The 12,062-nt window shown below is 45.4% G+C and overlaps 1 protein-coding gene across 3 annotated transcripts in view; it reads right to left on the bottom strand.

The window, feature by feature from the left end:
* Positions 1–12,062, bottom strand: part of AP3B1 (adaptor related protein complex 3 subunit beta 1) — a 2,001,071-nt gene that overhangs the window by 849,712 nt on the left and 1,139,297 nt on the right. For all 3 annotated transcript variants that reach the window (XM_086960746.1, XM_086960745.1, XM_086960747.1), the window contains one exon: positions 358–514. In XM_086960746.1, the coding sequence (XP_086816872.1) occupies positions 358–514 (157 nt within the window). The remainder of the gene's footprint in view (positions 1–357; positions 515–12,062) is intronic.

The following is a 12,062-nucleotide window of genomic DNA, read 5'->3' as shown; positions in this document are numbered from 1 at the left end:
GGTAATTAAGAGTTACGTATTACCCAGTATTTCATACTTGACTGCTTATTGAACCCTCTGAAGGTGACAGTACATTTCAATGTAATGTGGATTGCCGTACCCATGGAAATTTATAAAAGCAGTAACTGATAGCGCTATAAAAACTGAACGCTCCTTTAAAAGTTCTAAAACAACCACAGAAGTGCAGCATTCAAAATGGTTTCTTGACGATTTTTCTAAACAAAGGGCATTTTCTTGATCGTTTTTTACTACCTTCGGACCAGAAAAAAATGGGAATTTCAAAACATTCAAGTTGTTTGCACTAAAGAAAGGCGCAGAAGAAACCACTCGTTGAAAGGACACTTAAAAATCGTTTACCTTTCCTCGCTGGTTTTTGATTTTTTCTTGGCTGCTCTTTTTTTCTGTTCTGTTGCACTGTCACTTTCTTCTTCATCTGAACTGGAATTACTCTCCGCACTGCTGCTTTCTTTCTTTTCATCGCTCTCTTCATCACTTTCGCTGCCAGACTCACTCTCTGAAACAGAAAGCCACTTTCATTTGATCTGTGCATAGAGCATTTGATGAACATGCACAGCAAACAGAAATTGAGTACATGCAAAATACTGGTTAATACAACGGTATTAAACACCCAGCGCAAGTGATAGGCTCATTCAGGTACACAGGCATTAGGTATGTGAGCTCTCAGGTGCAACATGTAACAAATTAGTTATTTTTGGTAACTGTTTCTTTCGTAATGGATACGCCAACGTCTGGGGACTTAGGGGCAAAAGGCGCTGGTTGAGGAGAGCTTTAGTTGCTGCCTTACGTAGGCTGAGGCTGTAAGCTGGCACATCATTTAATTGAGAGTGAGACTTTCTAGCTAATTTTCTTTAGCATCATTTGGTGTTAAATGTTAAACTTCCTGACATATATGTAAATCAGGTTCTTGGTCATGTGAAATTTCCCTTTAACTACATAGTAAAAAGGGGTATTTACAGCTGAATCCTGGCTCGATGTGCAGCCTAGGTTGGCTTCTAGTCTGTGGGAGGACTCTACATTCTTCCAATTGAAGTGGTATCACTGTGCTGGCTCTAAATGTCACCTTCAGCACCTGAAGAAGTAGCACTGATGGGAATGCATACTGTAGGGGTAAAGAAAACGCAAGGAGATGATGGACTGAGCGCTGAAAGTTTCGGACACTCACCCCCAGTCAAAGATCTGGGTTGAAACTATCATCATTCTTTAGCTCCCTTCGCCACCCCAGTTCAGACCCAGTGAAAAGTTTCAGCGCCCCGTCCATGAATGAATGAATGGGTGTATTTGTAAAGCGCAGCGATGACTCCAAAGAGCATCTTGGCGCTAGCAGAAAATACCTAGGGAGATCTGTGATAGAGGAAGGATGCGGTTGACACTCCTTGTGTTTGCTTTGTTCGCCATAAGTTGTCAGGGTATGCTCAGACGTGTGTCCCTTGCTCACTTTGCTACTGGATTCAATACAGCCTGACTGATGAGGGGTGTTACCCCGAAACCGGTCCCAGGATGCTTGTTTCTGTTCCAGGGAAGACCTGGCTTGGCAGTTCGGGCTGGGCTGTTCCCATGAGGAACAGGGTCAAGACTGATTTGCATATGGCTGGGTTTGAACTGAGGATGTGAAGTGAGCTAAAGAACGATGATGGATTAAACCCAGATCTGTGACTGGGAGTGAGAGTATGAAACATTTGCTTTACTATAGGTAGGAAGGTACCCCATACCAATCCCATCCAGGTAATCTCCAACGGAGCATAAAAAACGCATGCAGCATTCTAGCTGGTGCCAAAAAGGTCTACGAGTAAAACTCATAACGGCCCAAAAATACAGTTACTAGCATACAAGGAAAACTCTAGAATCACTTGGGATCTGGGGTACATAAGTAGGGATAAGTAATAGCAGGGACCACTGTTAACTGAAAGTACAAGCCAAGGATTAGCAACAACTAGTATCATGAAGCATTCTGCCTGTTTAGTGCATTTAACTGACGGGGTCCAATCAATCAATCAGGATTTGGAAAGCGCGGCTGCTTCACCCGTAAGGGTCTCGAGGCGCTATTGGATGATGCTGCTAGTTCTATTGGAACATCCAAGCTTTAAGGTCCTTCCTGGATTCCTGGGGCGATGGTGAGGCTCTGAGGTGCAGGGAGAGGTCGTTCCAGGTCATGGCCTCTGTAGGAGAGTAGGATCTGCAATCCTATGATCACCCCAGATTTTTGCTTTTTGCTTCACTGGTTTACGACTTCTCTGGCTGTGGGCCTGCTAATCAGACCCACAGCCTTGCTGTTCTCTCACTAAATTGACACGTGTACCTTAGGTGCATTTACCAATTGGCACTGGGCCACCTTATCAGACCCTGTAACTCAGGGCATAGGTGTACCCAGGGCCTACCAGGGGCTGCAGCATGTATTATGCCACCCCTGGCTGGCCATCTAAATCTGACAAAACTGGCTGCACGACAGCTGGGGCAAAGTGGTGTAATCACCCTTTGCTGTAGATATAGTATACCTATATCTAACCCTAAAATGGACACATGTATTCCTATCTGTCACTCCTATGGCAGGCCTTAACAATCCTGAAGGCAGAGTGCTTGGAATTATGTGAGATGGCGCTCTGGCATGAGCTAAGCCCGTCTGCAGCTTGCGAAACCAAGTCCTAAATAGCTGTTCTATGATAATGCGTACCATATACTCTTAAGTGCATTATAATCCTCGCGGTTATTTGCTATCTTTGGTATCGCTTTATCAAAACATGTCGAGTAAGGTGTCATACGAATTGGAATACTAACCCCTCGCCAATTCTGGCGACGGGGTTAGCATTCCGCCCTTATAGAGGGACACGACATGTATGTAACTATGAACTCCGGTTAAAGTTAACTCGAGCCTCAGCATCACAAAATGGATGCTGCCACCACAGACACAAGTCTGACCTCCTGCTGCTGGGAGTCCTTCCAGCGAGGAGAGCTTGGACAAAGGTTTTCCTGTCAGGGGCGGTGCTAGCACCGACCAAGACAGGGTTTTGTGTATCCTAGGTAGGCAGGGCTGAATAGGAAGGTGACTGCAAGTGGCACCCCGGTGCTCACTGTGCATCTGCCAGTTTGAACCGGTTCCAGGGGCACACCAGCCCCTGAGCTGGGGAAAGTCCGGCATGGGAGAGGGGTGTAACCACCCCCCTTCCTGGTCCCACCCATGGGCAGGACCTAGTCCCGTACCAACCCCTTTCTTTAGTATAAAGGTGGGAGCGGGGACCCTTCCAAATTAGATCATCTTTGAATCCTGAAACTACTTTCTACGAAAGGAACTCTCGACTTCTTCTCAAGACTTCTCCCTTGTGGCTAAGGAGTAGTCACCCTGCATCTGCGGGCACCAACTAAGAACACTGCGGTTTGCTGCACGTCCTTCCTCCGGAATCCGACTGACCAGCGCGACGAGACCCAGCTTCCCTGGCACCTCTGACCTCTACCTACATCGTCAGATCAGCTGAGATCCGTGGGTGTGACGAGACCTCGAGGGACCGGCCATCTTCAGAACTGCACGACTCTTATCCAGCACGACCGCCGAGGGATCCTCGAGTGAGTGCTTTGGGGTTTGAGAAGCCCTAACCCTGAGCAGCTCCAGCACCGAAGTCCAGCCCCCCAGCATCCACCAGATCTGCGTGGGGCCCTTCTGCTCTTCGCTGCTCACCGCGTTGTCCGGCTACTTGCCTGCTGGCTTGTAGCCCTCTTGACGACACACCACGACGACAACACCGCTGGTCTGGTTGCTCCAGACTGGCCCTTGCTCCCCTCCAACAGAGGAGCACCCCGGACCCTCCTGGTCCACCCCAGACGCCATTTTGAGTCCACCGCGTGGGCTTGCATTTGCCAAGTTTTGTTGCCCCAATCCTGGGTCCAGCGACGTCGACAGCAGATACCTTCGTGGGACAGCTCGCACCTCCATCCTGGTCGCCGACAACGCCTCCTGGTCCGAGAGACTGCAGAGCCCAGCGTCGCCCACTCACCTGGTCGAGGTGACTTTGTCCGGTGCCATCCTGGTGCCCATCTAATCACTGGCTAGTGATTCAGAACTTGGTCCCCTCTGCTTACAGGTATCCTCCATCACCAATCCAGGATTGGGTCACATCAAACTTCATCACTGGTCGCCTGCCAGCAACTTATTCTTTCAGGCTCCATAGACTGCAACGAGGATTCCTGACGTCTTTCCAGACCTATGCAGCCGCAGCCCCTGGGCTAGGTAACCTGAGCATTTCGGTGCTCCAGCATAGCTTAACTATCCAAAGGTCCAGATCCTTTTTAGTTTCAGCTCTACCTAGTCGGATTCGTCCGATAACACTAACTTTACAAAATCTAGCATCCATAGACTTTGTCCCGCATCCCGCGTGAGAGTGCACACTCTGCACCCGATCTCCCTAGGCCTCCTGCTAGTAATCTGAAGGTTCAGTAGTCCAGTCCAAGCGATCCTAAAGCCTATTAGAGTAGTACTTACCTGCTAGTAATTTCGCATTCCACTTTAAGAGTATATGGTTTTTCGTGCCCCTCGGGCACTTGTGTAAATTGTACGACTTTCAGTATTTCTTTAAGAGCTTTGTATTGTGCTTAGCGCCCTGTCCGCATAAAGAGTCCAGGGCTGTTGTGTTATAATAAATATCCTGTTATTTTCATAACAACTTGTGTGGTGTCCTTTCACTTGGTGTTCAAGGGGTATATGTGATGGTATAACAGCTGGCTTAACACGCCCTCTAGAGTTTAGCCTAAAGACTGCTCTTGTCCATGCTACTAGGATAGCTGGTCGAAAGGTTGACTTACAACCAATCATCAATAAGGGTCGTTTGGAATGATACACAGTGATCACTAGAATAGTGAACACTACATATCAGGCCAACTTCTCAAAGCCTCCAAATGGGAAAATGAGAAGCCCCCACTGTTGGTCCGGTGGATGCGACCGGTGGCAGATAGGTCGAGCAATCTCGGTCTGAGTTTCCTGGCGAGCTGGTGATAGGTCATGAGTTGGTTGAGGTAAGCAGGTCTTCATTGTGTAATGCCTTGAACGCGTGGGTGAATAGTTTACTGGCATCTCTTCATGACTGATAGCTAGTGAAGTTTCCTGAGCTGAGAGGTTATGTGTGTCTGACTGGGATAGTCGAGGATGAGTCTGGCCACTGTGTTCTAAATTGTCTGGAGTTTCCTCATGAGTTGACCAGTTATTCCTATGTATAGGGAGTTGCAGTAGTCAAGTTTTCTGGTGACGAAAGCCTACGTGACAGTTCACCTGGTGTTGGTTAGGCGCCATCTGAAAACCTTCCTAAGCATACAGAACGTGAGGAAGCAGGCGGTGGAGACGGCGCCGACCTGCTTCTTCATGAATAGCTGGTTGTCCAGGATGATGCCGAGGTTACCGGTGGATACGGTTGTTCATCCAGTTGGCAACATCTTTCATGCATCTTTGGAACATGTCTTTGATGGTTCTTAGAATGATTGTCAGTGAGAGGATGAGTTGAGTGCTGTCAGCGTAGGAGACGACATCAAGTCTGGGGCTTTTGACGATGCTGGTCAGGATAGTCATGTATGTGTTGAAGACAGAGATGAGCCTGAAAGGTACACTACAGGTGATCTTCTTAGGGTGCGAGAAGTAGGGAGGGAGGATGATTTTCTGCATTCTTCCTGGGAGGTCTGATGCAATCCACTTGTGGGCAGCTCCTTGGATTCCGATTCGGTAGAGTACTCTAAAAATGAACTAGTTGATGGAGAGGGCTGACCTGGATCCAGCATCTCAGGACTATCTCAAAAAGCATAATGCTAATTAAGCTAATTTAAATGACGTGCCAGTATAGCTTTAGAGGTGTTAAGATCACCGTCAACTACATCAGGTCTGTGGCTTTCATTTCCACTTTGGTGTCAAGGTGCCTGACGGCATAATGTGGAGTGACTCTGAAGCAAGAGGATTACTCTGGAATGAGCAAGTGAAAATCAAAGTATCCAGGAGCTGGAGGGGTTCCTGTGACAGAAAGGCTGTGTATCTCTCCTCTGGCTTCGGTTCAGAAGTTTTCTAAAAGGAAACAGTTTTGAAGCCTTTGAAGCCATTTTGTTTTTTTAGCATATTATTCAGATTCATGGTCTGATTCAAAGTAAATTACCCTCATAGCGGTTACTCTTCTTTTGGCAAGGAAAAAGGCAGGCAGCGATCACATGCATCAATGCCATGTACAGGTTGTATGTAGTAGGCATTTCATGTGCATATCACCCTTCAAATATTACACTGTTCACACTGTGCACCAGCATTAAAAAAATCATTAAACAAATGTTATTGTTTTGCAGATACAACAATTATAAACATAGGACACTGTCAATCACACAACCTTCTCAGCTTTTCAGTTCCTGGCTAAATCCCACCTTTCCTTCGCAACAAACTTCATCGATCAAGCATTATAGCAGTATCCAATGTAGGCCCTCAGTCAGGAAGCCCAGATTCAAGCTTCTTCAGATCCAATGAGGTGTTTGAGATCCCGCCCCCACTTCCTAATAGCTGAGCAGCCCTAAACATCTCCCTGTCCCCACCTACGAAGCCCCAGGCACACCAATACCACAGCCTTTTTACATTTTATTATTGTATTGCAAAGGAATGATTGCAGTCTGGAACAAGGAGCACTGGAGCTTTCAATCCCCAAAAACAAATCTGCAGTCTGGAAAATTATACAAATGTTGTAGACCAGGTGTCTCCAACCAGTCGATAGCAAGTTACCAGTTGCTCACAGAAACCTTCAGTGTAGCTCCCAGTCTTGAGTTCATTTTTAACTAAAACAATACGTGTTGCATTTTCCTTTTAAAGTTTTAAAGTTAAGGAAAGGCTATTTATATTATTATCAGGCTGCAGATAGCACAGCTTCCTAATGGGCAGTGCTCAGTCAGATTTATGTCCCATGTGGGTCAAGAAGTTCAGAACTGAAGCACTGAAATATTTAACTAGTCCTTCTCAACTCAATATTGGAGCATGAGAACAAAACATTTCTGAATGCTTTTAAATGAGGGTAAATTAAAATTGAGAGTTAACTAAATGATTAATGGTGACCTTTTTCAAAGTGTCACTTTTACAAACAGCAGCCACCTTGCTCCTAGTGGCTTGTGGACAGTGTCATATTTGTAAATGAAAAAGTTATTTTTTTTATAAATGGAAGAAATTTAAGGTGAAAAACAAGGTTTCTATGAAACATGGTTTTAATGTTTTTCTCCACTTAATTAATTCACATTTAAACAAATGATAGCATTTTCCGGTTATAAATATGGCATCATGTGTACAGGCCACTGGGAGCAATATGTCTTCTGTTTGTAAAGACACTGACATGGGAGAAAATTAAATAAGTGTAATATAATGCATATAAACAAAGTTAACTCTTCAGTTGAGTTTACTCCCATTTCTCCCATTTCAAAGGGTCACATTTACACACAGCAGGCATCTTGCTCACAGTGGCTGGTAGACACGCTGCCATATTTATATTTAAAAAAATACAGGAACTTTTTTTTAAATGGGAGAAATTTAAAGTGCAGAAAAATTTGCAGAACATTTTTCTACACTTTAAATTTCTCCCATTACAAAAAATGGTTGTTCGTTTGGGTTGTACATGTAACGGTGCCATATATGGTTAAAGGTATTCCCTGTGCCACAAGTACATACTACACAGGCTCTCAGTCACCCATACACACATATCTAATTCATTCACACACATGTTCATACATCCCCACAGACCATGCACTCACTGACGCACATGGCTGTCCTATCATAGTACCCTAGTCCCAAAGCTTAGCATGGGGCTCCATGGACATTAGGTTTAAAGTAATTGAAGATGGGCAAGGGGATGTCTGGTAACAATACGTGAGTTACATGCCTTCAGTAGCTCACAACGGTTTCCACTGATCAGAAGTAGCACTCTTTCTTACAGAAAAAGTTGAAGACCCCTGTTGTAGACCATTGTTTTTTGAGGGCTCCCATACACATGTGCAGTAGGGATAAGAAAAGCAGAGGTATTAATAATGTACGGTATCAGTGCAGAATTCGAGACAGTGGTTGCAGGTGGGGCCCACTGGCACACATTTTGGGGACCAGCACTCCATTCTCCTCATTAGGCTTTGATCCAAAGAAAGAGGGAGAAAAACACAAAGGGGAAAAGAAAAAGGAAGTAAACGACAGAAAGGAATATGCTACTTACCAGTATGCATCTGTTCTTAGCATGTAGGGCTGCTGACATTCATATCTGTGCATAGATCGCCGCCTAGTGTTGGGTCCGGATGATTGCATATTGTTGTCCTGCAAGAGTCTTCGAAGTATCACGAGATGGGTGGCTCCTCCTCTGGACTACATGCGCATGGGCATCCTCTCCATCCTTAGATTGTTTTTCGCCATTGTGGCAGAGATGGAGTATGGTACAGTAAGGGGTGTCCATGCAAGAAAGAAAGAATGAGTGCTACAGCTGCGACAGACACCGGGGAGGAGGGTGGGTGCTATGAATGTCAGCAGCCCTACATACCAAGAACAGATGCATACTGGTAAGTAGCATATTCCGTTCGAGGCATGTGGGCTGCTGAATTCATATCTGTGCATAGAATGTATAGCAGTCTCTCCCTTAGCGGTGGCTACCTGTGCCAGCTGCATCAGTCTGAAACAGAGTTTTTAGAACAGCCTGTCCTACAGCAGCTTGCTGTTTGGAATGTACATCTACACAATAGTGTTTTGTGAAAGTATGTATGGTAGACCATGTGGCTGCTCTACATATTTCCTCTAGAGGAATGTTTCCTAGGAAAACCATGGATGCCCCTAGTTTGCGTGTAGAATGCGCTCTTGGGGGAACTGTTAAAGTGCGTTTTGCCTTTAGATAACAAATTTGAATGCACTTAACTATCCATCTGGCTAACCCAGATTTGGAAATGGGGTTGCCTTTGTGTTGAGGTGAAAATACAATAAACAACTGTTTAGTTTTCCTAAATTCCTTAGTTCTATCAATGTAGTATAGAAGAGCTCTCTTGACATCTAGTGTGTGTAGCGCCCTTTCAGGTACATACTGTGGATTTGGAAAAAACACTGGCAGTTCTATTGTATGATTGATATGAAAATGGGATACCACTTTTGGCATAAATTTAGGGTTTGTTCTAAGCACTACCCTATTTGCATGTATTTGGATGAATGGCTCTTGAATAGTTAGGGCTTGCAGCTCGCTAACTCTTCTAAGCGAAGTAATCGCTACAAGAAAAGCCACCTTCCATGTCAGAAATTGTAATTCACATGAATGCAACGGTTCAAATGGTGGTCCCATTAGTCTGGTTAAAACAATGTTTAGGTTCCAGACAGGTGAAGGTGGGTGTTTTGGGGGGATAATTCGTTTGAGTCCCTCCGTGAATGCCTTAATTGCAGGCACTCTAAAAAGCGAAAGATGCTGCCTGTTTTGAAGATAAGCTGCAATGGCAGCTAAGTGTATTCTTATAGATGAATTAGCTAGATTGCAACGATGTAGGTGCAAAAGATAGCAAATGATATTTTGCGTTGAAGCATCTAGTGGGTTTATGTCATTGTTATTACAGTAAATGACAAAACGCTTCCACTTTGCAGCGTAGCATGCTCTGGTAGTAGGTTTTATTGCCTCCTTGATAATGTTCATACAGTCAGGAGGTAAGTTTAGGTACCCAAACTCTAAGACTTGAGGAGCCAGATTGCAAGGTTCAGTTGTTGCGGATCTGGGTGCTGAATGTCTCCATGGCTCTGAGTGAGAAGAGTGGGTGTTAGCCGCAGTCTTTGATGAGGCACCACGGAAAGCTCTAGAAAAGTTGTGTACCATGGTTGCCTCGCCCATGTTGGAGCAACCAGGATTAGTGTCAGTGAATGCTGGCGTAGTTTGCGTGCTACCAGCAGTATTAACGGTGCTGGGGGAAAAGCGTACGCAAATTTGCCTGACCAGTTCATCCATATCGCATTGTCCTGTGACTGCGGATGTGGAAACCTGGCGGCAAAGTACTGGCATTTTGCGTTTTCTTTTGTGGCGAACACGTCTATGTCTGGTTGCCCCCACTGTTGGAAGTATGGTTTTAGCACTGTGGGATGAATCTCCCACTTGTGCATCTGTTGGCTGTGTCTGCTGAGCAGATCCGCTATTTGGTTGTCCTTGCCTGGGAGGTGTTCCGCCATGAGAAAATTGTTTCTTTGAATGGCCCACTTCCACATGCTTTGGGCTAGATGTGATAGCTGTGGAGAGTGTGTTCCTCCCTGTTTTTGTATGTAGTACATTGCCGTCATGTTGTCCGTTCGGATCAACACAGTCTTGTTGCAAAAATGTACTTTGAAAGCTTTCATTGCCAGAAAAATTGCCATCAGCTCTAGCAAGTTGATGAGCATTTTCTTTTGTTGCATTGTCCATAGGCCCTGCACTGTGTACTGAAGGACATGGGCTCCCCATCCTATCAGGGATGCGTCCGTAGTTAATACTATTTGTGGTACAGGCTCTTGGAACAGTTGTCCCTTGCAAAGGTTTTGTGGATTCCACAAATGCAGAGAGTTGTATGCACAACTGGTTACCAGCACTAGGTCTTTCAATTGTCCTTGAGCCTGGTTCCACTGCCGTGCTAAGCACTCCTGTAACGGACGCATGTGCAGTCTGGCATGAGGGACTATGAAGATGCAGGAAGCCATCATGCCTATTAGTTGCATAAGCACTCGAGCAGAGAGCGAGTGTTGGGGCTTGAACTTTTTGATTTGTAGCTGCATACTGTTTATTCTTGCAGCGTTTGGGTATGCCTTTGCTGTCAGAGTATTTATTGTTGCTCCCAGGTACTGCTGTACATGGGATGGCTGAAGGTGAGATTTCTGGTAGTTTAACGTGAAGCCTAGGCTGTGCAGTTGGTGAATTGTTTTGGACATGTGGCTGGCACACTGCTGGGCTGACTGTGCTTGTATTAGCCAGTCGTCTAGGTACGGATAGACGTGAATATGTTGTCTTCATAAATGTGTAGCCACTGTCGCTAGGCATTTTGTGAACACTCTTGGAGCTGTTGTTACACCAACTGGAAGGACTTTAAACTGGTAATGTTGATTTAATAGCGTGAACCTGAGATACTTCCTGTGAGCTGGATGTATCGGGATATGGAAATATGCGTCTTTGAGATCTAAGGTTGCAAGGAAGTCTCCTTGCTGCAACAGTGGTAACACTTGTTGTAGAGTGAGCATATGAAAATGTTCTGATAAGATGTAATGATTTAAGGGTCTGAGGTCTAATATTGGTCTGAGAGACCCATCCTTTTTGGGGATGAGGAAGTATAGTGAATACACTCTTGTACCTTGATGTTCTAACGGTACTAGTTCTATGGCCCCTTTTTTGCAGCATGCTGATGACTTCTTGTTGCAATAAGTTGAGGTGTTCTGCAGACATAGGACGGTTTTTTGGAGGTATGTTGGGTGGTGTGGAGGTTAGCTCTAGGCAGTAGCCATTTTGGATAATTTGCCTTACCCACTTGTCTGTAGTGATGTTTTCCCAGACTGGTAGGAATTGTTGTAATCGTCCCCCGACCGGTGTTATATGGTCCGGGGGTAGCACTAAGGAGTCACTGTTTAGTATTGGTAGAGGATCTGGTGGTGTTGTTCCCTCGTCCTCTGCCTTTGTTGTTATTGCCTCGGTATCCACCTCTATTGTTTTTATTGTAGGTGGTTTGTGTGTTTCCCTTGTAGCTTGTGGTTTGCTGTGATGAGTTGCCTCTAGCAGCGCCCCTGTAACCTGAGCGACGAAAGGAGCCTCTATGTTGCTGTGACTGTAGGGCTCCCATAGACTTAGCCGTCTCAGTGTCTTTTTTCATTTTGTCCAGTATTGTATCTGCAGCTGGACCAAATAAGTAGTCAGGGTTGACTGGCTGGTTTAACAAAGTGGATTGGACTTCGTTTTTAAAACCAGAAATGCGTAGCCACGCATGTCTCCTGATCATAACACTGGTGTTGATAGACCTGCCAGCTATCTGCTACATCTAAGGCACATTTAGTGGAGGCGTTCGAGATTAGTTTTCCCTCCTTTACTAATTGTTCAGCCGGTTCT

Source organism: Lissotriton vulgaris, chromosome 3_1 (genome assembly GCF_964263255.1).
Source record: "Lissotriton vulgaris chromosome 3_1, aLisVul1.2, whole genome shotgun sequence".
Classification (NCBI taxonomy): domain Eukaryota; kingdom Metazoa; phylum Chordata; class Amphibia; order Caudata; family Salamandridae; genus Lissotriton; species Lissotriton vulgaris.
The sequence above is the reverse complement of the archived record's forward strand: the minus strand, read 5'-3'. Positions and strand labels throughout refer to the sequence as shown.